At 59.2% G+C, this 27,527-nt stretch overlaps 2 protein-coding genes across 9 annotated transcripts in view; one reads left to right on the top strand and one right to left on the bottom strand.

Annotated features, from left to right (window-relative positions):
* Positions 1–27,504, top strand: part of NFIC (nuclear factor I C) — an 83,312-nt gene extending 55,808 nt beyond the window's left edge. For 2 of the 8 annotated variants that reach the window (XM_033417482.2, XM_033417481.2), the window contains exons 7-11: positions 1,060–1,185; positions 3,610–3,794; positions 4,377–4,524; positions 6,509–6,594; positions 10,797–11,968. In XM_033417482.2, coding sequence (XP_033273373.1) covers positions 1,060–1,185; positions 3,610–3,794; positions 4,377–4,524; positions 6,509–6,594; positions 10,797–10,814 — 563 coding nt within the window. In that variant the 3' untranslated portion in view covers positions 10,815–11,968. Of the gene's footprint in view, positions 1–1,059; positions 1,186–3,609; positions 3,795–4,376; positions 4,525–6,508; positions 6,595–10,796; positions 11,969–27,384 lie in introns of those variants that run through there. The other 6 variants (XM_033417487.2, XM_033417479.2, XM_033417488.2 and 3 more) reach the window with 4 other exon arrangements.
* SMIM24 (small integral membrane protein 24) lies at positions 19,386–22,421 on the bottom strand. Its single transcript, XM_012539310.3, has 3 exons — positions 21,773–22,421; positions 21,570–21,681; positions 19,386–20,402 (listed from the first exon to the last, which is right to left on the bottom strand). Exons 1-3 carry the CDS (start codon positions 21,849–21,851, stop codon positions 20,303–20,305), a joined length of 291 nt encoding a protein of 96 aa, XP_012394764.1. The 5' UTR covers positions 21,852–22,421; the 3' UTR covers positions 19,386–20,302.
* Positions 27,505–27,527: the final 23 nt, after the last annotated feature.

The following is a 27,527-nucleotide window of genomic DNA, read 5'->3' as shown; positions in this document are numbered from 1 at the left end:
GCTGTGCACCTGAAGCTAACACAGCATTGTAAATCAACTAGACTCCAATAAAAACTATTAAAAAAATAAAACAAACCCTCACCATGTGTGAATCCACTGTGGGCCTCATTGGGTGCGTTTCACTGTAAAATGGATTTTAAAACAATTCCTAAACATGTCTGTCTCCAGATCCCCACTTACCCCAGAGCCCAATTCCAGAGAAGGGGCCAGGCCAAGGACTCTGCCTTTTTTCAGACACGTCGTCATCCTTTGCTGTCACTAGAAAAAGCCTCTGCAGAGGGGGGTGGGAGTGGGGGGTGGGATGCAGGGAGGCAGGCGGGGGGCATTCATGGTTCTTCAGGGCGGATGTGTGCCCCGCATCTCTGGGGTCCGTCTTCCATGTCGTGACAAGGCTCCTCCTTAGCCATGCCCTTCTGTGCCACGGCCTCCAGGGAGGCTGTATGTGCCCATTTTATACCTTTTATTCATTGAGGCCGAGCTGGAGACCTTCTGGGTTCCCCAGGGCCACCGGGGTAGATAGTGAGACCCCCGTCTGCAGAGGAATGGCAGCAAGTAATTCCAGTGCGTGGGTGTGTGCCAGGCCCTGATCTAACGGCTTTACATGTTGTATTGCATTTATACTCACGATGACCCTACAGGGAAGGTTCTGTCCCCCGGGTAAGGATCGGTGGGGGGCCACAAGCACAGAGCCACTTGGACTTTGGGGCTTTGGACCAATCCTCTGCCCACCCTGCGGCCTTCTCCAGGGCTCTGGTGTCCCTGGGGGGCAGGGGGCAGCCCTGAGCCGACTTATGTCTGGAAGGAGAGAAGGTGGGGGCCGGACTCTGTCGTCCAGGGGCCCGTGTGGCATCAGACTCCTCCTCCCGTGGGCCGTGTGACCCTGGGCGGCCCCCTTCCCAGCTCTCAGCCTTGGTTTGCCCCTCCTTACAATGGGCTCCCAGCCCCTCGTCCATGGGTTGCTGGGAGAAGCGGGGGCAGGGGCTCTGCGGGGAGGTGCAGGGGTCCTGGGAGTGGAATAACCCTGCCTGCCGGCCCTTGACCCTCTGGCCCTCCCCGCAGGCATCTCATCCCCGGTGAAGAAAACAGAGATGGACAAGTCCCCTTTCAACAGTCCGTCTCCCCAGGACTCGCCCCGCCTCTCCAGCTTCACCCAGCACCACCGGCCCGTCATCGCCGTGCACAGTGGTGAGCACTGCGGGCCCCGGGCGGGGAGGGGCGGCTGAGCCCTCTAACCAGGCCACTTATGGCCGGGGAAGTCCCACCGGCCGTCTGACCACGAGTCCTATTGCTGTAGCCTCCCACCCGGGCAGGAAAGCCTGCAGCTGCCATGGTAGAGAGCACCTGGGCCTGACTCTTTTGGGGCCTCAGTTTCCCCTTCTGTACATGGAGGTGCAGCCCGGGACTCACCCCTCAACCTGCTCCCCATGTGTCATACTCAAGCGGCCCACCGACGGACCCCGGGGCGGAATGGCCGCAACAGGAGGCAGACACCCAGAAGGACACACACAGGCCACACAGGGGTACGGGAGCTCTCAGCCACACAGACAGGAAGTACCGCGCTCACAGCGTGGGGTGTGAGCTGAGCCCGTCACCCGTCCACTGGGCTCATAAACGTCCCCCTCCCAGGGCTGTCCATAGGACCGAATGAGTTAAATCAGAATGAGTTAAATAAGAGCTTGAATGTCACCTGTTGCCCCTTGGTTGTGATAATGATGATTTAGTTCCATACAAGGGCAAATACACATACAGGACAGAGGCAAACATCAAAATAGCACAACAGTTTAGACTAGGAGCCAGCCAAGCAGGCCCCCCAATTGCCACCGTTCTTGTAAATGAAGTTTTATTGGCGGAGGGCCACACCCATCTGTTTACATGTCATCTGTGGTGGCTTTCAGGCAACAAGGGCAGAGTTGAGTAGCTGCATCAGAGACCCTATGGCCTGGAAAGCCAAAAGTAGTTACTGTCTGGCCGGGGGCTAGAGAGAGAGGAAGGGGGAGTGACCACTAGTGGACACAGGGCTTCTTTTGGGAGCAGTGAACTGGTTCTGGAATTACGAAGTGAATATACTAAAAGTCACTGACTTGTTTAGAAAAAGAAAAAAAACAAGCAAATACCACACTGGAATATTACTCAGCCATGAAAAGGGGTGAAGCACGGACACTCGCTACAACGTGGATGGACCTTGAGACCACAATGCTCAGTGAGAGAAGCCAGACACAGAAGGACCCACAGTGGGTGATTCCATTGATGGGAAATCCACAGACAGAGAGTGGCTTCCTGGTTGTCAGGGGCTGGGGGTGGTGCTAATGGGGACGGGGTTTCCTTTCAGGGGGATGAGAATGTTCTAAAAGAGATTGTAGTGATGGTCATACAGCTCTGTGAATGTGCTAAAAAAACACAGTGAATTGTACACTTTAGAAGCATGGACTTTATAGTGTGCAAATAATATCTCAATTAAAAAAATATATTGACCCACCAGCCATTTATGGAAAGAGTTAGCCAAGCCCCGGGTCAGGGTGTGGCCAGTCAGGCTGGGCTCGAACCTTGGGTCTGCCACCTGCTTGCTCTGTGGCTGGGGCAGAGGACATTCCCTCTGAGAGCCATGGTCATCCTCTGTCTTTTTTTTTTAATTTTTTTTTTTTTTTTTTTGCATTACACGGGCCTCTCACTGTTGTGGCCTCTCCTGTTGCGGAGCACAGGCTCCGGACGCGCAGGCTCAGCGGCCATGGCTCACGGACCCAGCCGCTCCGCGGCATGTGGGATCTTCCCAGACCGGGGCACGAACCCGTGTCCCCTGCATCGGCAGGCGGACTCTCAACCGCTGCGCCACCAGGGAAGCCCTTTTTTTTTTTTAATTTTTATTCAGCAGTCAGGACTTCCTCTGACCACAGCCGGGAAATGTTCTCTCTGATTTTTTAAAAATTAATTAATTAATTAACTTATTTATTTTGGGCTGTGTTCGGTCTTCATTTCTGTGCGAGGGCTTTCTCTAGTTGTGGCAAGTGGGGGCCACTTTTCATCGCAGTGCGCGGGCCTCTCACTATCGCGGCCTCTCTTATTGTGGAGCACAGGCTCCAGACGCGCAGGCTCAGTAGTTGTGGCTCACGGGCTTAGTTGCTCCGCGGCATGTGGGATCCTCCCAAACCAAGGTTCGAACCCGTGTCCCCTGCATTAGCAGGCAGATTCTCAACCACTGCGCCACCAGGGAAGCCCCCATCCTCTGTCTTAAAAAAACAGACGTGTTGGGAATTCCCTGGAGGTCCAGTGGTTAGGACTCAGCGGTTTCACTGCCGAGGGCTCAGGTTCAATCCCTGGTAGGGGAACTAAGATCCTGCAAGCCAAAAATAAATAAATTTAAAAAAATAAAAATAAATAAAAGTGCTCCAAGGGGTGACGCCAGAACTCTGTGAGGTCACAGTAGATTCATCGAATCCGGGCGTGTAAATGACAGCAGGGCCTGGTCGTGGCAGATGCCACTGGGCCGCCACATATTCGTATTATTAAAAGTGCCGCAGCGTGGGCGTGACGCACACCCACAAACACAGTCACTCGGAGACAGGGCGGCCTGGCGGGAGCCCCTGGTGACCACTGCCCCCCTCCTCTCCACAGGGATCGCCCGGAGCCCTCACCCGTCCTCGGCCCTGCACTTCCCCACCACGTCCATCTTGCCCCAGACGGCCTCCACCTACTTCCCGCACACGGCCATCCGCTACCCACCTCACCTCAACCCCCAGGACCCGCTCAAAGATCTCGTGTCGCTGGCCTGCGATCCGGCCAGTCAGCAGCCTGGACCGGTGAGTTTGGGGGGCACGAGCTCCCTGGGGCCCTGGCGCGAGTGTCAGGCAGCCCTTCCTCCGCCAGGGCAGCTTCTGTTTTACAAACGGCGGGGTCCACAGCCCCTGGAGCCAGACCGGGTGGGAATTAAGGCTTTTTCAGATGTCTGAGCGGACGGTATTCTAGGAAGCCCCCAAATCAAACACGGTTACGGCTGAGCTCAGGCCGCCTTTGGCCAGACTTCCACCAAAACTTTTGGTGTCCAGAGCCTTTCAGATCTGGGAACCGCGGGCGAGGTGGTGGATGAATGAATGCGTACTCGCGGCAAATGCGGGGAGATGCGTCTAGGCCGCCCATGAGGTCCAGCGATGCTGTTTAGGAGGCGTGGAAGCAAAGCCAGTGGGTACACAGTAGCCTGAGGAGGCAGGGAAGGCATGGCGATCCCAGGATGCTGGAGGCCTGCGGGGTCAGGCGAGCACCGGGCACCCACCAAACTCGTCCCGGCCGTGCCCACCAGGCCGGTCCACTGCCCCGGGGTGGACGGCAGCCCGAGGCGGAGGGGCGCCCGCCGCCTTAACCACCTGTCTCTCTGTTCCCCCCAGTTAAGTGGAAGTGGCCAGCTCAAAATGTCCAGTCACTGCATTTCCGCTCAGATGCTGGCACCCCCGCCCCCCGGGCTGCCGCGGCTGGCGCTCCCCCCCGCCACCAAACCCACCTCCGAGGGAGGAAGCTCGTCGCCGACCTCGCCCTGTAAGCACCCGGGAAGGCGTCCCCGAGGGGCCCCTCCCCTCCCCGGCCCTGCCTCTGGGGTCGGGGTCTCAGGCCCAGCCCGGTGGGTACCGGCGAGTTTGGTGGGTCCCCAGATGGAGGCCCGGGGCAGGTCCACACAGGGCCAAGGCAGCCTGAGGGGATGGCCAGGGGCAAGTCTGGGGTCCGCCCCCGTTGGCCGGGCGGCCCGGGGCCCCCGTGTCCCCCCTCTGGGCCTCTAAGCCCTCTTCCGTGCAGCAAGCAGCTGGCAGTGGCTGAAGATCTCAGAGCGGAGGTGGGGGGCCCGAGCCGGCCCCCCGAAGCCTTTTGTCTGAGGGAAGTGAGAATCTGTTGTGGTGACGGTGGCTTTCAAATCAGGACGTCTCACATAGAAATTCCAGAGTTCCGGATTCTCCGGGGAAACTGGCCCCAGTGGGCCCTGTTCCTGCTGGTAACCTGGGCTGGGCCACATCTTTAGACAGGACACACCCTGCCTGCCCACCTGACCCCAGGAGGCCCTGGGTTGGCTGCCTCGCCTTCTATAACTTTCTGCTCTCTGGATGTGGGTCCAGGTGGTAGCCTGGTGGGAGACCCTGGCTTGGTCTCCTAACCTTCTAGAACTTTCCACCCTCTGGATGTGGCTCCAGATTACGGCTCACCAGCCCCCAGGGCACCTCCCCCTCCCCCGCCACCCCCAACCCCAGTCCAGGGCTGCTCCAGGCTGGGAAGAGGTTCCTAGAATTCCCATCGTGGGGTCTATCTACCCCATCAGTGGTGGCTCTGCCCCCAGCCTCTCCCTAAATCCCCTTCCTCTTTGGGTGTCTCTCCCTCGCTCCCCAGATGAGATTCCTCACCCCACCCAAGCAGGAGGGGCCAGCCCTCCCATCTGGGCCCCATCGGCCCCCCTCCCCGCATGCAGCACCCCAGTATTTCTTCCCCAGCATCCACTGCCTGCCGAGACCCGGGGCAGCCTCACGTGCAGACAGGCTTTCTCCAAACACCATGATGGAGCACAGGGCACTGGGTTGCAATCCTGCCCCTGCATCTCGCTCCCTGTGTAACCTTAGGCAAACATCCTCCCCTCTCTGAGCCTCAGTTTTCTCAGCCGCAAAATGGGAGAGTCACCAGAGGGTGGTGGCAAGTGAGTCAGTGCAATAGATCAGGGAGAACATTTAGCGGGAGGCCGGGTGCAGAGGACAGAGTCGGCACGCGGCGCTGGTCTTCACCTACTCTCCCTGCTTTCTCGTCTGTGAAATGGGCATAATGTTCACGTCTGCCGCGTTGAGGCTGCCGAGGGTTAAAATGGGATAGTGCCCAGTGCCTGGCTTACAGTGACGCTTAATAGACGAGGGAGAAACATGGATTTCTTCTCCTTCCTCTGCACCGGCTTCTGAACTGCAGGTGCAGCCTGCTTCCCAGCCCCCGCCCCCAAATCCCCCAAGCCTCACCACCTCCCACTTATCTGCGCTCTGGTGGAGACCACATGGGGACCCTCCCGCCACCCCCGTCCCCTCCCCAGCCTGGGTTGCGAATCATTCACTCACCGGCAAAACATAGTGCGATTAAAATATAATCATATATATATATATATGTGCACACACGCAGCCTTCCCCATGCCCTCTCCAGGAGGGAAATTAATAAATAAAACGCCCTCAATAATTCATGGCCCCCCACGCGGCGGGATGCAGGCCGCAGGAGCAGGATGGACCAGGCAGTGGAACACTGAATAATTCACAGGCGGTTTCTGGATTATGAAACTTTCGTCCTGCACCTACCCTCTCAGCAGACACCTGCCCGCGTGACCCCGGGGGCCCGAGACCGTGGGCTTTTCGGGGTGCCTGGACCATCGGGGGAGGGCGGCAAGCTCGGAGGCACCGGCTGCTGGGTATGAAGGCCCGGCTGTGTGACCCTGGGCAGCGGCCACCCTCTCTGGTGCTCCCGCGTCGCCCCCGCGCTAACGGGCTTTCGGTCTCTCTCCTCCCCGCAGCCTACTCTACGCCCGGCACGTCCCCTGCAAACCGTTCCTTTGTGGGATTAGGACCAAGGGATCCAACGGGCATTTATCAGGCACAGGTAGGGGCCAAGAGGCCGGCTGGTGGGGGGGTGGGAGGGGCAGGGCAGAGGGGCCGGCCTGGGCGCGCAGGGAGAGGCCGGCCTGCTGGGTCCCGTGCCGCCCCCGCCAGCCGCACCCCTGGCACGGTGGCCAGCCTCCCAGCCCCTTCCAGGGCCTCGAGCCCACACCCGGGGACGTGGTATGGCCCCAAATCCTGCCAGGGGACACTCCTGGCAGAGCTGCTGTGGGGCTGGGATTTTCACCGCCCTGGCCCCATTTGTACCTATGGGAAGACTGAGGCTCGCAGAGGCAAGGGGATTTGCCCAGGATCACACAGCGCGTCAGCCCAGGCTTTCAACCCCCCAGCCTGCATCCCCTCCCACGCCGGCCGGAGGGAGGGACCACAGGAGAGGGAGGGTAGGGGGTGCCAGAGGACCCCAGGACACCAGGGGCAGGTGGGAGACTGAGGCAGCCCATGGCAGGGGGCGGGGCCTCCTGGTAGGACATGCAAGCCCCCACCCCTGGCTCCAGCCTGCGAAGTGGGAGTGGGGCGGCAGAGGCGGGCTTAGCATCACTGCAGCTGAGTGTGCACCAGGGTGGGGGGCGTGAGGCTGGCTGAGGACGAGACGAGGAGGCTCAGAGAGGAGGAGTGAGTTGTCTGAGGCTGCACAGCAGTGCAGGGCAGAGCCTTGATGGGTCTGGAACTGAGACTCATGGCTCCCAGCTTCTCTCGGGGTGGGAGGTGGCCTCAGCCCCTGCCCACGTGTCCCCCACACCCGCCTTTGGGCCAGGGTCCACATCTGTGTTGCGTGCAAGCCGGGAGTGTGTTGGCAGGGGGTGTTCAAGGGTGGTGGCTGGACCCCAGAGCCGTGCTCCCTGGTGCGTGTTGGGGAGGGGGTCACGGGACATAAAACAGCCAGAGGGCGTCACCAGCTGCTCCAGGCCCAGTGAGGCCCAGACACACAGAGAAACCTCTTCAGGGCTGCCCAGCATCTCCAAATCCCCAGAGCCATAGAGTATGGGGCTTTGTGGGGTCCCCAGGGGTCAGGTTCGGATCCTCAAGCCACTTTGGGAGGGCCCCCCGCAGTGGAGTTCATGGGGAGGCGTGGGGAGGCGGTGGAGACGAGGATGAGACCAGAATCAGCCACGCTGACCATCCAGCACAGCCTGGACCCCTGGCGACCATCTGAGGCTGGCCAGGTTGCTGCTGGCAGCTCAGGGGGACAGAGTGGGTGGGCAGGACCTGGCTCTCCCCCTCCCTCCCTGCCCAGACTTTAGCTGGGGGTGCTGGGGTCAGGGCACCAGGGCTAACTGCGGGGAGCTCTGAACCTCAGTCTCTTCTTCTGGCCTTGGGCACCTCCTGGGAGTCTTTGAAGGGTCTGGAGCATTAGGGGACCAGTCTTACCCAGGAAGGGCACTGAAAGGCCAAGACCACCCCACACACCCTTGCACACCGAAACTGTAAGTGTCCTGCTTTACAGAGCCCCAGCCAGGATCCAGACAGAGGGGGTCACTTGGTCAGGGTTACCCACCGAGCTGGGGTGGCCCCAGGATTCCCCGCCTTGAGTTTTGGGTTCTGTCCCGGCCTAGACACCCCTGCCCCCCGGTGCTCAGGGAGCCAGGCGTTGCCTCTCCCACCCCCACTTGACAGCCCTCCCCGCTGGAGGCTGGGAATGTCCTAATTGCTGCAGAAAGCAAAGCTAATAAAAGTGACAGGGAGGGGGCCCTGGCCCCTTAACCCTTCCCCAGCCTCCCCCCCACCCCATTGTCAACCCCTGCATGGGGGGACGGGGGACCACCCGGAGCCAATGGCCTGCAAGGGGAGGCAAACCAAGGTGCCAGGGAGGGGGGCGCCTTTGGTCACCACCCCCCTTGGCCAGCAGGCCCCGCTGGGGACCCAGAGAGTGGGTCTGGGGCTGTGGAGGAACCGGGGGGTTGGGGGGGCACATCCAGGGCCCTGCCTGGGTGGGGAGGGGTGAGAGCCTGGTATCAGGTAGAGTAGGGTGTCCAGGCAGGGGCATCAGCACTGCCAAGGGCTGGAAATGATGGGGAAACAGCCTGAATGTGGAAGACCTCAAATGTGGGCTTTGGCCTGGGGGCCGAAGGGAGCCACTGAAGGGATGAGAGGGAGGGAGGAGCACAGCCAGGGCTGGGAGTTGGAAAGAACTTCGTGGGGCTGGTGGGGGAGGGTGGCACGGAAGGTGACAGACGGATGAGAGACCCCAAGGCTTATGGAAAAGGCGAGGCCCCCCATCTGGGTCTGGTGGAGGACCCCGCCAGCACCACGCAGGCAGGACCACGGGTCCCTGGACTAAGGGCACCCAAGTCCCCCGGTGGGTTCAGCCCCCCACCCCCGGCAGACCCTGGAAGGAGGGAAGGGTGGGAGGAAGGGGCCGTGAGACCCGCTCCCCGCTCTTGGAGCCCCTTTGCAAAGGGCTCGGAGCCCAGAGGCCTCTCCTTTCTGGCCCAGTCAGCACTTCCTCCGCCTTCGTTATTCCTGGCCGGTTGGCTTTCCTCTGCCCCCACCCCCGGCCCCTGCCCCCCAGCCTGCAGTGGCTTCTCTCCCCGCACCACCTGCCCTTCCATCTCCTGCCCTCCCCACAGTCAGTGCCTTGCCCCCTGATCAATAGCCTCTCCCCTCAATCAGCGCCCCTCCCCCAATCGATGTCGGTTGATCTCTCCCTGATCGATTGCCCACCTTCTTCATCCCCTCCACCCCCGTCTCTCACCATCAGTCCCCCCAGTCCTGAGCCATCCATCACTTTGGCCCCCAGAGTGGGGCTCTTGTGGACTCTGACACCCCCGCCCCCTCCGCTGTGTGAAGGGGTCCACCCGGCCGAGCATTTTACACCAGAAGCTCTTTGCCCATCACGCCCATTCAGCAGATGAGCAAACCGAAGGCCGGAGGAATTTAAGCCACATGCCCAAAGCCACACTGGTGGCTCCAGCCAGGCCAGGGGGATGCTAGAAGAGCCCAGAACTCACTACTGGCACCGCGTGGCCTCTGTCTCCCCCTCAGCTGATGGGGGACGATGTTGAGTTGAGGGTGCCCCCCCCCCCCCCACTGCTATGGGCAGAGAGCCTAGGAGGGGAGGAGGCAGGGAGGAAGGGCCTAGGGGAGGCCAGCCACCACCAGGGAGGGTCACGCCCAGAATCTGTCTGGTTGCCAACGGAAACCAGACATGAGGTAATGGCCAAGATGAACTTGAACTTGGCTGGAGGTGGGGGGCTGGGAGCCATGGCGCCAGTTCGATGGGATGGCCCAGCGGCTGCAGGGTGGCCTGGTTGGAGGGGGTGCGATTGATTTACAGCAGGGGGCGGAGGAGCAGCGCTGCTGTGACCCCAGCGGGGTGGGGATGGGGGTTACCTACCCCCAGGCCCGCCCCACACAGGCGAATAGGATGCATTTCCAGGGGAAGGGTCTGTACAGCGGCTTCCCTGTGGAGACCCAGGCCAGAGCTGTCCGTGCAGACCTGGCCACCTGACCCAGAGCCTCAGTCTCCCCCTCTGGAAAGTAGGAGTCATGACCCCCTCAAAGGCCAGGCTAAGGGGTCAGCCCCAGGCAGGGGGACAGGCGAGGACTGAGGTCTCTCAGGCCTGAGTTCGAATTGTGGCTTCTCCCCTCCCACGCTGGTGGGCTTGGGCAAGCTACCTTACCCCTCTGAGCCCCGGTTTTCTTCACTGCAGAACGGGGTGGGGGGGCAGTAGTCCCTCTTTCATGGGGGTTCTGGGGGAACCGTTAAATGGGAAAATGTCACCCTCTGCGGACAAGGTGGGCAGATCCCCTCCCCTATTTTATACTCAGGGCAATGAGGTGCGGGGGTGAGGTTGCCGGATTTAGCAAACAAAACCACAGAATGCTCGGGTAGATTTCAATTCCAGATAAAGGATTGAAAAGAAATAATAAATTTTTTTTAGCCTCAGTATATCCCAAAAGTTGCATGAGATGGACTTATATTAACAGGTTTATCCGTAGTTTATCTAGAATCCAGACGTCACTGTACATCCTGAGGTTTATCTAGCAGCTCTGCTTAGGGGCAGAGTCATTTGCCCAGGGTCACCCAGCCGGTTATGCCAGGTCTGGGATAGGGGAGACAGAGGTCCCAGGTCCCAGGGGGTAGGGGGGCCTCAGTGGGTATGGGCAGTGGCTGGCGGAGCCTGACCCCCCATCTCTCTCCTTCTTTCTCTTTCTCTTTCTCTGTGTCCCCCTCGGGCCACCCAGTCCTGGTATCTGGGATAAGAAAGATTTCTTCCCACGCCCTGCTCCTTCGTCCCGGGAATCGCGGGGAGCTACACAGCCGGCCCCCGGCCCACGTTTTCGGTGGCAAGCTAGAGCAAGCAAGAACACCCCGCTGACTCCCAGCCCGGCCGAAAGACAAAACACACAGACACATAACACACAGGAGGAAAAGAAAAAAGAAGAAAAAAAAAAAAAAGGAGAAAAAAAAAAAAAAAGACAAACGGGAAAAAAAACAAAAACAAAAGAAAACCACACATAAAAATAAACCCACCCAACCAAGAAGATAAAAGGTAAAGATGGCAACGCTTCGGACTCTCGGGATGCCGCGGCCGGACGGACCGGACTGGAGGGCCAGGCCCCACTGCCCCTGGGAGCGGGCGCTCGGGGCGTCCTAAGTTATTCATCTCCTCTCGCTGCTGCTCTGGGAGGGCCGGCTGCCCCCACCTCCGCCCTGGACCAGGTGAGCGCAGCCTGGTGCCCGTGCCCAGCCGACGGGGCAGGACACCCAGCGAGGCCGCCTCTCCCGCGCGCCCCCATCGCCACTGCCACCGGGACAGTGTTTGCCAAGTGGGGAGGCAGCCCCCGGGGGGCCGGCGAGGACCCCGGCGGCAGGCAGCAGAGGCCACCGCGGAGGCTGGGGTGGGCAGGGGTGCGACAGGGGCAGAAGAGGGTTGCGGGGAGACCCCGGGCATCGCCGGGGGACAAGGACGCATGGCCAATACTCTCTCAGGAGTGCCCCGCGGTTGTGGACGTCTCCGCCCCCCACCCCCACCCCAGAGCGCGCCGGGGACTCGGTCTTTGGTGAAGCCCTGTGCGCGCCGGCCCGGTTTGGGAGACATCTCTATGCAAATGACCCCCAGCCCGCCCCCCCCCCAGGCATAGGAGGCCACCCTAGCGCACCCCAGTCCCCGGGGGAGGGCCCCGCGTTGCACACACTGTAAGAAATGCACTTTCCGAGGAGGGGGCTGGGGGCGGTGGAGCGGAGGGGCCCGGGGCTGCTCTGGACTCTCCATCCACCCAAGCCCTGAATGGGGAGGACCCCACCACCCCGCTTAGCCCATGGAGGTGTGGGAGGTGAGAGCGAGTGGTTTAAGTGCCTGATTCCCACCGCCCGCCCCCCCCCTTTGTCCAGCTGGGAAGCGAGTGGCCGTGGGCATCCTCCAGCCTCCTCCCCCGTAACCCGGCCCCTCCAGTTGCTGACCCCTCATTGCTATGCCCCCCTCAGATCTAGAGCGATGGGAACCCGCCCAGTGGGCCCAAGGGGCAGAGCTGGGCATCCCCCCAGCGTCCTGCCGTGCTGGGGCACGGGGGTGGGATCTGGGGAAGGCGGTGTGCCCCCCGCCAACGCCTCCTCTGCCAGTGCCTTACATCCTGGAGCGACACCCCCTCCCTGGTGCCTCCCGGCCCAAAGGGGGACCACGGTTTGCACTTTCATCCCCCCACCCCCCGCCGAAGTGGGGCACAGCCGGGAGGTGCATCGCAGCTGGGCCGCCAGAAGGAGAGAAGGCCAGGCTGGGTGCAGTCCACATGTGCCTGGACAGGGCAGGGGGCTCTGGCTGGGGGCAGGGAGGGTCAGCGCCTCGGGGCTTCCTGCAGCCTTGTAGGGGGCCTCCCATCTGCTAAACATTTTCCGTTGAGCCGCTCCAAAAACACTAAATCTGGGGCCACCGTGTGTCCCCTCACCCCAGCTGCCCGGCCCCATCCATGCCTCCACCCCGGGATGGCCATCTTGGGTGGGGAGCCTGGGAGGGGGTGTTAGGTGTTCTAGGGTCACCAGGCCCAAACACAAGGATCCCTCCCGGCCCATCCGTCTGAGCCCCAACTGGCCTCCTCCATGCCTGGCGCTGGGGAATCCTGACCTCCATCCCCGGGGCCAGGCCTAAGCCATGGCCCTGGGCAGGCCTCCGCTTCACCTGCTTCCAGCCTGGCCCTCCCCTCCCTCTCCCAGTGAAACCCCGGTGCCCCGGGCCCGGCCAGCCTCCCCCCACCTCCCCAGACACCAGACTTTCCTCCTCCCAAACCAGCCCAAGGGGCTTGGCGAACCCACTCGATCATAAAGAGAAACGACCCCTCCCCCGCAGACCCTTCCCCACCAGCCGCACTCCCGCTGTCCGGAGGGGTTCAAGAACCCTTGGTCCGTCCCTCTGTCCCCAGGGCCCCTCCACCGGGTGGCTGTTGGGGACCAAAGCGTGGGCCGCTCTCCAGGAGAGCAGGGGGTTGTGTAGTTGGGGTATCCGGAAGCTTCTCAGCCGGGAACCTTAGGGTGCGGGTAGGTGGGGGAGGGGAGGGGGCACCTGGCAGCCCCCAGCTACCTAACTTTGCATGGTGCTTAGTCGAGGATTCCTGTGACCTGGCTCCTGACGTCAGCTCGCGGCGGCTGAAACTGCATGGCGAATGATACTGGCTCTATCTCCCTCCCCCAGCCCTCCCCCAGCCCTCCCCCCCCACCTCCTCCTCTTTAAAAGAAAAAAAAAAAGATACAAAAAAAAAAAACCTTAAAAAAAATTCCATGTTTCCTAATTTGCACGAAATTTTCTACCACATGATGTGCCTTGCCTTCCAAAAATAAGTATTACCTTTAAACAATATCAGCGCACACAGATAGCTGCATGCACTGCTCGTGTAGTTAAAAAAAAAAAAAAAGACAAAGCAATGACATGAAATAAAAAGTAAAAATTGAAAAGGGATGTATTTCTATTTGTAAAAAAAAAAAATTAAGAATTAAAAAAAAAATCACATTGCTAAAAAAAAAAAAATCACATGCTTAAAAATCAGCGATCCACGGAACAATCGCCCCACGGTTTGCCCTCCCCCCAGCCCACCCTTGGCCGCGTCTCCATGTCTCCTGCTGCATTGGGGGTGCCCCCTGGTGCTCTGCGACGCCCCCCAGCCCCACCCTCGGTCTCCAGAGGGGTTGTTTCCGAATCCCCTGCCCACAGAGGCTGGCGGACAGACCTCAGGGGTGTCCCCTGACACCGGGCAAGGGCTTCTCCCCTCACTGGGCCACAGGCCAGCCCCCCAGACGCCACGCATGCACCCGCGACCCATGCGGTCTGCCCGTGGGGCGGCCGCCCTGCCGACAGCCAGACTGCCCCCGTCCCACCTCTCCCGCAGGCTGGCGTCCCCCTGGCTCAGGGTCAAATCGCTGTCCCGCCCCCAGCCCCTTCTCCCCCTGTGCAGCCCCCCCGCCTTCTTGCCAAAGGACCCACCTCACCCCATCCCTGGAGACTGGCCTTGGGTGGCAGGAAGGACCCTCCTGCTCTCCCACCCAGTTCTACTACGTCTTCCAGCTGTAACTGTGGAGGGGGGTCTGGTGTGAAACAAAAAGACAAAAACCGAACCCAATATATGCAATATTTGTCTGTCTGTACTTGTAGGTCTAGTTCAGCCATCGGAGGCCCGGCCGGGGGTCCAGGGGTCAGGGGCAGCCAGGGGCACAGCGTCCCAGGCCCTGGCAGGGGTGGGCAGGGGGCTGGCCGTGCTGTTGTCTTCTCGGTTTTATTTTCTCGTATTTTCCTTCCTTCCTTTCTCTCTCTCTTTCTCTCTTTTCCCCCAATTTCCTTTGCCTTTCACTCAACCAAAGCTGAGACAGTAGCAGTTAGTGGGGTGTCCAGGCGGGAGGACCAAAGGGCCGGGTCCTCCAACCTTGCCACCTCTGGCTGGCCATCCCCGGGCCCCTCAGACATCTCCTCTGGGGATCCACCAGGCAGACGGTCCCCATTCATTCCCCGGCCGCCACCTCAGACTTCAGAATTGTCTCCAGAGCCGGTTGGGACCTTGCAGACAGGCCCGGGCTTTCATCCACCACCATACGCTCATGTCATGTTTTCTTTCGAAAAGTCACCTCAGCAAGCCCCAGGGGCCAGAGCGAGAGCCCAGACCACGGCCTCAGCTGGGCCTTGACATTGCCCTTGAGAACTGCCCTTTGGCCTGAGAGCCCAAGGCCATGCTTGTCAGTTTCCATGGGGGCTGATTTCTGGTTTTCATTCCTTGCCCGCCCCAGGGAAGTGGGAGCAGCCAGTGGCACGGGGAGTGGGTGGCCCGTCCCTGCAGGACCCCTCCCCCAAGGGCTTCACCGGGACCACCTTGTCCCTCACGGCCCGCACTCCACAGCACCCCGGGCCCCAGAGCTCCACCCTTCCTTGCCCCCAGCTGTGCGTCAGGAGAAGGCAGAAACACTAGGAACCGGCCGGCTCACCTGCCTTTGCAGTTTGGGTCGATGCCCGGGGAGGGCAGCGGGCAGGGGGTTGGGTGGTGGTGGTGTTTTTGAACATAGATGAAACTGACATCTCAAACCTGCGGCCCACTGGCCCATTTTCCATCCCATACGGAGTCCCCCAGCCTGACCTTGGGGTCCAGCCCTTGCTGTGGAAAAGACTAAGGAGACCTCCCCAATATATGCAAATTGCCCCCATCCCTCTCTTTGGATGAGGGAAGTCACCGGACCCCAATCTGGGTGGAGAGGGTGGTGTGGAGAGGTCAAGCTGACCTGGCCCTATTTGACTGGGGCGGGGGTCCGGGGTGCCCCGTGCCCAGGTCTGGAACCCCGGTTCTGGCCGAGTTCTGAGCCCAGATTCCCACCCTGAGCTAGACAATCAGACCGGAAAGGAACCTCAGAGGAGACATGGGGCGGGGTGGGGGGCTGCTGCGGCTCCCTAAGCAGCAGTTTCAGCCTCAGCATCCCCCTCCCTGCTCCGGAACTTTCTCTCTGTCCCCAGAGACAGCAGTGTTCAAGAGCAAGCAGATTTGGCTGGACAGCGGCCAGTGAGGCAGGATCCCCGGGGCCCGGAGCAACCGTCCAGCCCCCTGGAAGAGACAGCACGCAGGACACCCCCCCACACACCCCTCCTCTGGCTTCTCTGACGGTACTTTGACCTCCAGCGTAGGGCTATACTATACATTATATATATATATATATATGTATGTGTATAATTTTGGAATTTTTTTTCTCATAATACAGATTATACAGTGGCTACTTTTTATTTTGGCCTGGATTCTCTCTCTGAGACCCTGATTTTTACTTTTTTGTGGGGCGGGGGGGAGGGAGGGTGATGGGCGAGAGGTTCCAGAGACCCATCCTCAAACCCAGCATCCCCCACATCCTCCCATCTTTCCCCGTTTCTGCCGCTTTGGACACTTCCTGAGGGTCTCATCTCCACACTGACACCACCTCTCCGCCATCCATGTATCCCTAAGCGTTGCAGAGTGCGTGGGGTCCGAGCTGGCCCCAGAGGCCCACACTCCCCCCCGGCCCCTTCCCCGGGCAAGGCAGGGAGACAGACCCAGAGCGATCCCAGCAGGACTTGTGGCCAGCGATACCAAAACAGACTTTTCCCAAGCAGTGCCTCACATGTCTGCTGGTGTGGCTTTGGGGTTCTCCTCCCCCAGTCCCTGGGGGTCCCCTAGGCCTCAGAAAAGAGGAGGTGGGATCCAACAGGATTAAGGGCTCCAGAAGAGGAAGGAAGTCCCACACCCCCCAAGCTCCCACCCTCCCTACAGCCCTGCCTTCACGCCACCTGGCTAGAAGGGGACCCACTGGAAAAGGGACAGGAGCTACCTCAGCCCCCCCTCTAGTGGTGAGCCCCTAAAGCCCATTCCCAAAAATGCATCGACATCCCATCCTCCCAATCTTGGGCCCCAGCCAGGCCCCCTGAAACCAAAGCCCCTTCACATCCAGGGGTCCTGGCCCCTACCCCCAACTTGTCACCCCCCAGGGCTGCACATGGGGGCGGGACAAGCCGTGTCTGACGGGCAGAACACGTGTCATGGGGGGAGGGACGACAGAGAGAGGGGAGAGGGACCCATTTTCCTCTCTGAATTTTCTTTCCTTCTTTCTCTCTTTTTTTTTTCTTTCTAAAATTTTTGGTGGTGTTGCTGTTAATTTCCTTTTCCCTCTGAGATGTTTTTTGAGGTTTTTTTCCCCCCATTTTGTATTTTACCGATATTACCAGGATAGTTTACTCTGATTCTCGCTTGCTGCCGCACACACCGGATACAACACACACGCGCGCACGCATGCACACACACACGCACACACCCCATGCTCATGAACCCATGTTGGGAGAAGGTTCGGGCCGGGCTCACTCCCCTCCTCCTCTTCCTCCCCAAGGTGGGGACAGGACAGGGGACAAGGGGACATCTGAGCAGACCCAGGCCCAGCCCTCTCCTTGCCCGGCTCCCCTGCCCTGCGCCCTCACATCATACTCCGATCATAACCTTGTATATTACGCAGTCATTTTGGTTTCCGCCGACGCGCCTACCTAAGTACCATTTACAGAAAGTGACTCTGGCTGTTATTATTTTGTTTGTTTCCCTATGCAAAAAAAAAAAAAGAAAAGAAAAGAAAAGAAAAAATGAAAAAGGGGGGTTCCATAAAAGATTCAATAAAAGGCAAAAAAAAGAAAAAATGTATAAAAATTAAACAAGCTATGCTTCGACTCTTTCTAGCTGTCTTGGGTCCTCCTTTCTGTGTTCCATTCGGGCTGTTCTGCGTTCTGTACCAAAGTGAAGGGAAGAGGCTGGAGGGCAGGCGGCCTCAGGAAACCAGTTCCGGCATTCTCCCGGAGTCTTGGATCAACAAATTCCATGGGCATCTATGGAGCACCTGTTCTGCGCCAGGCACAGGGAACTCCACCTCCTACGAGGCTCCAAGGACAGAGCCTGGCACACAGTTGGTGCTCCAAAAATGCACAGAATGCCTTCCCTCTTTTTTTTTTTTTTCTTTTCCACCTAGCAAACTCCCATTCATTCAGCAAAGATTTCCTGAGTGCCTGCTGGGTACCAAGTACTGGGGACACAGTGAAGAACAAAAAAAACACCCCAGATGATCTGCCTTCATGGCACTTACAGTTCCAAGTTGGGAAAATGGACAGTAAACAATAAAGATAAGTAAATGTCGGAGGACGTAAGTGCCAAAGAGACAAATGAAGCAGAATAAGGGATAGGAGAGTCGGCCTCACACGAGGAAGTAACGTTTAAACAGAGATTTGAATAGAGGGGGAGAAACAGCCCCCTGAAAATCTGGCAGAAGAGTTTTCCAGGCAGAGGGCACAGCCTGTGCAAAGGCCCTGGGGCAGCACCATGCCTGGCGAGCTGGAGGAACAGCGAGGAGGCCCGTGTGTCTGGAGCAGAGTGAGCGAGGGGGAGAGAGGGAGGAAGTCAGGGCAGGGAGGGGACGGGGCAGGTCATCCAGGGCCTTGTGGGCCACGGGGGAAAACTTGGGCTTTTACCCCAGGAGGGATGTGGGAGCCCCCTAGGGCAGTGAGCAGAGGTAGGACAGGACAACTTGGTGCCAATACCCTCTCCTCCAGAAAGCCCTCTCTACTTGCCAGGGCAGAGCCCCTGCTAGCCCTCCTAGCACCCCAGCACCCCAGTCTCTTCCACACCACCCCTGACCACTCAGAGCTGGCAGTATCCATGTCCAGCTCCTACCCCGAAGCCACAGGGGCTCCTCAAAGGCTGGGGTCAGGGAAGCATCATGGATGTGAGGGGCAGTCACTTCTCCTTGGAGGCTGGGGTCTGAAACCTTGTCCCCCATCCTGGCCCCCATTCCAAGTCCCCCAGGGACCCCCAAGACGTGCAGTCAAAGCTCTCCGCTGCACAGGCTCCTTCCATCCTACCCACAAGCCTCCCCGGGAGGGACGTTTATATCCCCTTTCACTGGCGGGGAAACTGAGGCACGAAGCGAAGGCAAGACGCACGGAGAGGGACCCAGGTGCGGTGCGCCGACGCTGACGCGCAGGTGCGCAGCCCCCCGCTGCTGCCCAGTAACAGGCGCAGAAGACACTATCGTTGGGGGGCCGGGGTGGAGTCCGAGACCCCCTCCAAGATGGACACGTACCCTTCCCATGCCCTACCCCCAACCGGGGTGGGCTCTTCTGCGCTCAGCGGCGAGGTTCTGGCGCCCCCCTGTGGGAGGACCTAGGACGTGGACCCAGAAAGCGGGTCCCGGATGGAGGGGTCAGCTGACCTGCATCCCCACAGTCCGGCTCTCCTGGCGGAGGGGCGGAAGGGGAGCTCTAGCAGGAGCTTCTTTTGCGGGGTGGGGATCTCATCTTGGGTGAGGGGCTCAGTCCGGGGGTGGGCGTTCAGCTGGGATGGAGGGTTCAGCCAGGGGTTGGAGATTCATCCTGGGGCCGCGTCTCTGCCGGGCTGGGGGCTCAATCTGTCCTTTTATCTCAAGGAAAGCCTCAGTGTTTTTCATCCATTGGCCCCTGGGGTGAAGCAGTTTTTGGCTTTAAGGGGCTGTCCCAGCCCTGCCTCCCCACTAAACGCCGTAAAAGGGCCAGGCTTGCGACGACCTAAAGAACGCACCCCCAAACGCCCCCGTCGCCCCCTGGTGGGGAAGTCCCGCCCCCTGCGGAAGGGGAGGAGCCCCGATAGCCCCTCCCTTCTCCCTTCCCGACCCCCTCAACACGGCCACCCACCCGGAAGCCCCAGACCTCGCAAAGAGGAGACTGGAGGGCAGAAGACTCCTGCCCTCCCAGAGCTGCCGTCGGAAAACACCCTCTGACCTTCAGGATCCCCCGAGTCTGTGGTGGGAGGCCCATCTGGCCCGCCCCATCTTCACCATTTCAGCATAACAAAAAGCCGACATTTATTAAGACGCTTTTGGGGTGCTGGGTTCTGCGCTCAGGATTTCTGTCGACCGTATTTCATTCAAACCTCATGACGACTTGTGAAGAATCTATTATCCTCCCCTTTTACAGGACAGGACACTTAGGCACAGAGAGGTTAAGTTACTTGCCTCGGGGCTACACAGCAAAGAAGTGGGGACTCCAACTCCTTCTTCTGCATGGCGCCTCCCCACAAGGAGTGCAGGACTGGAAGAAGGGGTTCCTCCCCACTCGCACTCCTGCACCGTCACCCCAGGCCCTGGGAGTCCCTGCCTCCAGGACAGTGCCCCGAAATGAGCACAAGGTAGGAGGAGCCCTCATCTCCCAGGAAACGGCCTTGCTCTGAGCCAGCTCAAAGTTCACGTTCAGGAGTAGCAAGCCGAGGCCAGGAGCGGGGCTGGGAGACAACTTGGAAGAGCTTGCACGTGGGCAAGAGGAGGACCTGGCTTCTCCGATGAAATCCAAAGGGCAATAGAAATCGGAGGTGGGAGAAGAAATCAAAAGGGCCAAAAGCTGCCAGCGATGCAGACTGGGTAGAGATATGAGATACTAGGGGGTCTCGGGGAGGTGGTTGCTCCTTGTGCCAGGGGTGTCCTCCAAGCTCAAGAAGAATCATCAGGTGGAGACCGAGCTTGGGAAGGGGTACAGGGCGACCAGGTAACACGCAGAGAGCCCTCCAAGAGGGACTTGGGGCAGGTCCTGAGTCCTCTGCACTCAAGGGCCACTTTCCCCTGAATCCCAGGTGGAGTCCTCTCACTGGCCCCAGGGCCGGGTCCTTGCTGATGCGGCATGGAGAAGGCACTGGGGCATCTCTGGATGGCTGCCTGGAGGAGGTGAGTGGGAAACCTTCACGAGGAGGAGCTTGCCATTGCTTCATGGTTCGGAGGCCCCTCTCGCCTCCAGTTCCACCCCCCAGTCGCCCTCTCCCTCCTTCTCCTCATTTCTCACAGTCTCCTCTTCCTTCTCTTTATTGCTGTGGAGAAAAGAAGGGCCCAGGTAACCCAAGTTAATAAGGACTTGGGTTCCGGGCTTCTTACAGTGTTCACAGAACCTCTGAGTCCTGCAGGCACCCTTGTTGTTCCCATGGTACGGAAGGGGACGACGAGGCTCAGGCAGCTTAGGACACCCGCCCCGTTTGAACACGAAGGAAGTGCTTGAGCCCATAGTTGAGCTGCGTGACCCAAAACCGATAAGGGGTTTCAAAACCGAGGGTGAGTGGACAGGCAGAGAGGTGGGGGATGGACCGACGGATGGGTGGATGGCTTAATGAGTGGCTGGGATGGACCGACGGATGTGCGGATGGGTGGTGGGAAGGTGGGTGGTTGGATGGATGGACAGATGGAGGATTGGATGCTGGAGGGAGGGAAGGAGAGAGAAACGGAGGGAGACAGGGAGGGAGGGCTGATGCATGGATGGATGATGGACGGCTGGAGGGAGGAAGGGAAGGACAGGTGGATAGATAAATGGATGGGGTTCGCGTGGGGGTGGTAAAGGCTTTACAGACCCCCTCCCCCCAAAAAAGACTTTACAGACCCCAATTGAAACACATATTAGGGATGGGCTTCTCTGTGAGGAAGCCACCCTCATTTTGCAGGTCGGTAGTCAGGAGAGAAGAGAGTGAGGTTATGTGAGGCCCCCATGGATTCTGAATCAAAGAATTACCCCCTGGGGCTTCCCTGGTGGCGCAGTGGTTGAGAATCTGCCTGCCAATGCAGTGGACACGGGTTCGAGCCCTGGGCAGGGAAGATCCCACATGCCGCGGAGCAACTAAGCCCCTGCGCTACAGCTACTGAGCCTGCGCGTCCGGAGCCTGTGCTCCGCAACAAGAGAGGCCGCGACAGTGAGAGGCCCGCGCACCGCGATGAAGAGTGGCCCCCGCTCGCCGCAACTAGAGAAAGCCCTCGCACAGAAACGAAGAGCCAACACAGCCAAAAATAAATAAATAAACTCATTTAAAAAAAAAAAGAATTACCCCCTGGTCCTGCCCGGCCTCCTTGGAGGATGTTCGGAGAGGGGAGGGGCTGAGAGGGGGCCCGACACGGGGAGGGGCTTAGGGGGCGGGACTCAGAGAGGGGAGGGGCTTAGAGAGGAGCGATTTAGAGATTTCGGGAAGGAGGGGCTCAGAAAGATGAGGACCTACCTGTCCCAGGGCTCGCTGCACCAGATGGCGTAGACCAAGGTGAGGACAAAGATGAGGAAGAGGGAGGCCAGCGCAGCCCCCAGCCCCACCAGCCACGGCTTCCTCTGGGCCACTGCGGGTGGGAGCAAGGCGGGGTCAGCAGCCTGGCCGCCAACTTGGGACTCTTTTCGCCACCGCACTCCCACTCCCTTCCAAGGCCTTACAGGGTTGGGCCTGAACCAGCCGCGGGACCAGAGCTGCGAGAAGGGAGAATTGGCCGGGGGTCGTCCAGAATCTATCCATCCTTCTCCGTCTGTCCTCTCCCCTGTCCAGCAGGTTCTGGGGTTGCCGCCCCAGCCAGAGGGGGAAGTGGCCTGCGCAGGGCACCCCAGGGCAGGATGTGGCCGGTGCCGCAGGAAGTCGGAGGTGGGGCCCCCTCACTGGGTTCCGGGCACCATGGGGAGGGGCTCAGGGTCCCAAGCGTCCCAGCCCCCGTCTCCCTGAGGCCCATCCTGACCCTGTCACTCCCCACGGCCAGGGACATGGGAGGGGAGGCTCAGGAAAGATGGGGAACTCATTTCCTGAGTGCCTGCTATGTGCCAGGTCTTGCAATGACTCTTGAGCTCCGGCACCTCCTTCAAGCCTCACACTCTGGCGGTCAGAACTCTTGTCCTCACGTTGCAGAAGAGGAGCCAAGTCGAGGCTCAGAGAGGTCAGGCCACTTCCCCTTGGCCACACAGCATCCCAAAAGAACATAGTTCTCCCAGCTAGGAACACCTCCTACCCCAACCCTCTCCCATCCTGGGACATGAACCTCCAAATTTGACCTTAGCCAGAGCCTGCACATGCCCCATCGTTTGGGCAGCCTGGGCTTCCATCCCAGCTCTGCCAGCAACAGCCAGGGAGAGCTGGGCCAGTGGCTTCCTTCTTTCTAAGTCTCAGTATTTTCAGGCGGAAAATGAGACTAATTGCAAACTGACCGAGACGGAGACCGTAAGCATGCTAGGCATTCAGTGGGAGCACCTATTAGGGACATTATTCCACTTTTTTATTTATGGTTTTTCTACCCCCTGGTGGACGATCCTGGGATGTTCTCAGACAGAAGCTCCCCGCCTTCTGGACTGGATCCTACCAACCGCAGCTACCTTGCTCCACAAGGGAGCCCTAAATGCCAGCCTTTATCAAAGTTCTCATTAGGAAATGGTTAACATCCAGGGCAAGGTCCAGGGCCCGGAGAAAGTGAGGAGAGTGGGGAGGTTGGAAACAGGGAGGATCCCTTTCCAAGATCTCACACGCGGGGGGGCACCGCACCCTCCAAGACCCAGTTCCCAGAAATGGAGTCACGTGACCCAAAACCCTGGGTTGTTGCGGGGGAGCAAGGCTTTCCTAGGAGACGGCCCTCGGGGCTCAGGACAGCAGAATCGAGATTGCAGGGGGAGCGCTTAATCTGCCCAGGGTATCTGGGCACCGTGGAGTTTGGTTTCCCACCCTTGCCTGGGCGTTACCCCCAACCCCAAAAGCCGTCTCCTCAAGGGGAAACTAAGTCCCACGGGATGACAGTAGCCCTTCTGAAGGGCTCTTCCCCAAGAGGCAGTCCCTGGCTGATACCGGTCCCGAAGGTGAGTGGGAGGGAGGAGGGCTCTGGCAGATAGATATCAGGCAGAGGGCCAAGAAATCAGGCAATGGGTAGAAGCAGGTGAGGCCATGAAACTGCAGGGGTTGGGGTTTTCTCAGTAACCAGGAGTGCTCTCTAAATGCAAGGAGAATCACCAGGTGGTACAAATCATAACACATACAGACCACATAACGCACAAAGATCCCTTCTTGAGGGGGGAGGGGTGGTCCCAAGCCTCTTCATTCAGGACGCTGTACTCTCAACCCCAGATGGAGTCACTGCAGTGGCTTCAGCTTCAGGTCATTGCTTCTAGGGTGTGGAAGGGGCACCTCTGGGGGGCTGCCTGGAGGCAGCGGCTGAGGAGTTTTCACATGGCCATGTTCTTGACTTGCTCCTGGTCTCTGAGCTCCTCTTTCTCCTCCAGCTCCAGCCCCAAGTTGCTCTCTCCTTCCTTCTTGGCCTTTTTCTCCTCCTCTTTCTTCCCCTTCTTGTTTTCTTTACTGTAGGGACACAGAGGCCCCAGATCACAATAAGAAACAGAGTCACTCCCATTTAACAAACACTTACCTGTGCCAGGTCTTATGAGGAGCGCTTTACAGAAAGAATCTTTGTTGAATCTTCAAAACAGCCCTGACAAGGCAGCCTTGTTATTTCCATTTCACAAAGGCAGAAACTAAGGGTCAATTGTCCCATGGAAGGATGGGTGGATGGGAGGAAGGAAGGAAGGAAGGATGGATGGATGGATGGGTGGATGCATGGATGGATGGGTGGGCGGGTGGATGGGTGGAGGAGGAATGAATAAGGCAGGGAGGAAACTACAAATTAGGAGCACCTGTGGGATCTGGACCCTCCAGCACATCCTGGGAGTAGGAGTCCCATTTTACTGGGCCTGAGCTGGGTCGTAGACAAAGCACAGTCTGGCCCACGCCTGTCCCTCAGGCATCTTGGGCTCAGCTGAGACTCTCCCAGCCAGGATAGTGTCCTCCCAGCTCCTGAGCTCCTACTTCTGTCCCCAAGCCTTTGCCCAAATTAGGATCTTGCCCTGAAAGAGCCCCCAGCCCTGCCCGCATCCCTGAGCCAGGATCATGGGAGACGCTGAGCCCAGGAGAGTTACCCACACCAAATCACACACTTCTGCACAGTCCCTACACAATCCCACACCACGGTCTTGTTCGACAGGTATTTATTAAGTGCGTACTGTGTGCCAGGCCCTGTGCCGGGCCCTGGGGCCAGAGCCAGGACCAAAGCTAAGTTCTGTTCACTTACTGGAAGCCACTATCTAGTGTCGAGAAACCGGTAAATGACTAAGATAATTTCAGCTAATGATACATGCAAAGACAGATGCAGGGTTGTGGTGGAGAGAGTGTCAGGAAGGCTGGTGGTCAAGGTGGGCTTCTGTGAGGAAGAAACATCTGAGCAGGGACTGAAGGAGAGACGGAGCCAGCCAGAACATATGACGAAAGGTGTACAAAGTAGAACCAACAGTAAGTGCAAAGGCCCTGGGGCAGGAACGTGCTTGAGGTGTTCAAGGACAGAAAGAGGTCATCCGTGCTCACCCACCCCTCCCCTCCTCGAGGAGGGGCCTCACGCAGACACCCTGACACCCACACACATCTACACATGCTCACACGGCAGTACCTCAGGTCCACTTCCTCGTACAAGTGGGGATCCCTTCTGAATGCAGACCCCTCTTCATCCTCAGCTCTGCAGAAGAGATGGAGATGGAGGGATGAGGGCGGGTGAAGGGTGGGAAGTGGGGGCAGCCTCAGCCTCAGTCTCCCCCAGGCTGGGGGGACTCCAGGAAGCAAGAGAGGGGGGCTGCATGGCTGTCCTGAGCTGTGGGAGCAGGGGGAGCAGGGAAATGGGGAGACAAGAAAGGGACCAGAGAGGGTCATGAGGTAGGAGGGGGTGCCCAGCGCTTTGGGGAGGAGATGGAGGGTGGGGAAAGGGGCTCCCACCTCTCTTTGGAGCACCAGATACGGTTGGCCAGCATGAGGATGAAGACGATGAACAGGAACCCCACGACAGCAGCCAGACCCACCAGCCACGGCTTCAGATGACGCCCTGAGCCTGTTAGGAGGTGGGGGCAGAGGAGACTCAGAAATAGGAAAGGTGGGGGGCCCCCGAAAGGACAGGGGGCGAAGGGTGCAGGGGATGCTCAGACAGAGGGGTCTTGGAAAGGGGCTGGGTTTCACAGGTGGTTTTGGTTTTGTTTTTTGACTGCGCCCGGCAGCATGCGGGATCTTAGTTCCCCGACCAGGGATCGAACCCGTGCCCCATACCCCCTGCAGTGGAAGCACTGAGTCTTAACCACTGGACCGCCGGGGAAGTCCTTTTAAATTTTTCTTTCTTCTTTTTTTTTTTCAGCTGCGCCGCAGCTTTTGGGATCTTAGTTCCCTGACCAGGGATTGAACCCGCGTCCCAGGCAGTGAAAGCACCAAGTCCTAACCACTGGACCGCCAGGGAGTTCCCTCAGGGGTGGGTTTTAGAGAAGGGCACGGGGCTCTGAGAGGAGGGGGCGCTCAGGGATGAGGTGGGAGGCCCAGAGGAAGCGGGGGAGTTAGGGAGGCTGCCTCCAAGAGGGGCCTGACCCCATTCCTCTCCTGCCTGCCCACTCCTCTCGGAGGCTTCGGTTTCTCATCAAAGGAGGAGATGGCGAGCCTGTGTCCAAGCCCATCCCCACGACCCATCCTCCCGCCCCTGCCCCAGAGGTCGGAGCCCTACCCTGCTGGGCCTCAGCCGGCGACAGGAGCAGGGTGCAGAGCAGCAGGGTCTCCAGGGTCCCCATGGCACGGAGGATCCAGCCAGTCCAGGTACGGGAGTGCACAGTCCGGTCAGAGTCAGGGGAGACCCTGCCCAGCCCCTGATAAGGGGGCAGGCAGGTCTGGGGGCGGGGCAGGCCCAGACCAGAGGGCCCCTCCCTTTGCCCCACCTGGTTGGCATCCACCCCCTCTCCCCCGCCTTCCAGGAGGGCAGACTCTGGACCTGGTGTAACGATTAACACGGGAGTCCGGCCCCTCAGCCCTGCACCCCACCCAGGACCGCCAGCCTCAGGGTCCCCCAGGCTCCCCGCCACAGGCGCCGGGCTGAACTGGCCCTGAGCTTCCTTCCCGGCTCAGTGCTTTTTACACATCATTACGATTCTTTCTCTGCATGCACCATGAAATTTTGCCACCTGCGTTTTACAGAGAAGCCAGGGGGCCCAGGAGCGTCAGGCCGGGCAGAAGCAGCTAGAACTAGATGTAAACGCGGGTCTCTCCCACCACCAGCTTATACTGGCTCCTCTTGGGTCCCCGACCCCTGGGGACCCACAGCCAGCTCCAGGGGGAGCAAACGGGGCAAGAAGGGATGGGCCACCATCTACCTCCAAACCCAGTTGCTGCCGTGTGGCCAGAGAACAGGGCCCCTGGGATAGCTGATGACTCAGATTCCTGGCTCTCCTGCATGTCAACCTTGATCCCCAGGTTGATTAGATAGGGGGCCCTGCCTGGGCGAATGGGGACCCCACCCCAGCTGCCACGGGACAGCCACAGCCCAATCACATGGCAGGAAGGCTGGGATGGGGAGGCCTGGTCCTTCTCCAGGCCTGAGACCTCCGTCGGACGCCTGGGGGCTGGGAGAACACCAGCATTATTGCCCAGGCACGTACGGAGTGCCTGTGAATTCCTGGAGCCCCCTCCCTTCCTGAGGTCTGACCACGGTCGCTGTGCAGGAGGGCCACTCAGTGGAGCCCAGGACAAGCCCAGTTCGACCAGCCAGGCAGGCACAGGTGAAGCTCCTACTGTGTGCCCCAGCCCGTGCAAAACTCAGGAGTGAAGGAAGCCCTCAGGCTAGTTAGGAAGTCAGGACCCCCAGAGACGGACCCATCCAGCTGCTGAACCAGGAATGAGGTGAGAGGCGGGAGCTGAGAAGATTCAGAGGTGGAGGAGCCCAGAGGAGCAGGCTTCTGCTTTCCGAGGCAGGTCGCTGGGCCAGCCTCTTTTCGCAAAACGTTCTCTCTACTCCGACCGAGTCATTTCTGGGCTGTGTGCCTCTGTTTTCCCATCTGATAAATGGGTGCAATAAATCGTACCTCGGAGGATTTAACGAGATAATGTTAATACAAGGAAAGGGGTTGCTTAGCATACAATAGCAGGCACATTCGAAGCTCTAGCTAAGGGTTGGCCACTATTATTGTTGTTATTATTATTTTTAATCTTCTTAGTGTTTTTTGGTTTACAGGTTGCCAAGGGCTTGGTGGAGGCCAGGTGGAGTTAGGCTCTGGGACTATGGGGGAAACCAGAGTGTGGAAATAAATCAGTGTCCAGGGCTTCCCTGGTGGCACAGTGATCAAGAATCCGCCTGCCCATGCAGAGGACATGGGT

This window comes from Orcinus orca, chromosome 3, assembly GCF_937001465.1.
Source record: "Orcinus orca chromosome 3, mOrcOrc1.1, whole genome shotgun sequence".
Lineage (NCBI taxonomy): Eukaryota > Metazoa > Chordata > Mammalia > Artiodactyla > Delphinidae > Orcinus > Orcinus orca.
Note: the sequence above shows the minus strand (reverse complement) of the source record. Positions and strands in the feature narration are given on the sequence as shown.

What these genes read in the sequence shown, in the direction of transcription:
- SMIM24 (XM_012539310.3), bottom strand. Translation starts at nt 21,851, where the DNA reads ATGGATAGATTCTGGACGACCCCCGGCCAATTCTCCCTTCTCGCAGCT. An exon ending in GCTGGTTCAGGCCCAACCCT is followed by an intron (nt 21,682 to 21,772) that starts GTAAGGCCTTGG and finishes TCCCACCCGCAG; the next exon opens with TGGCCCAGAGGAAGCCGTGG. An exon ending in TGCAGCGAGCCCTGGGACAG is followed by an intron (nt 20,403 to 21,569) that starts GTAGGTCCTCAT and finishes TTTTCTCCACAG; the next exon opens with CAATAAAGAGAAGGAAGAGG.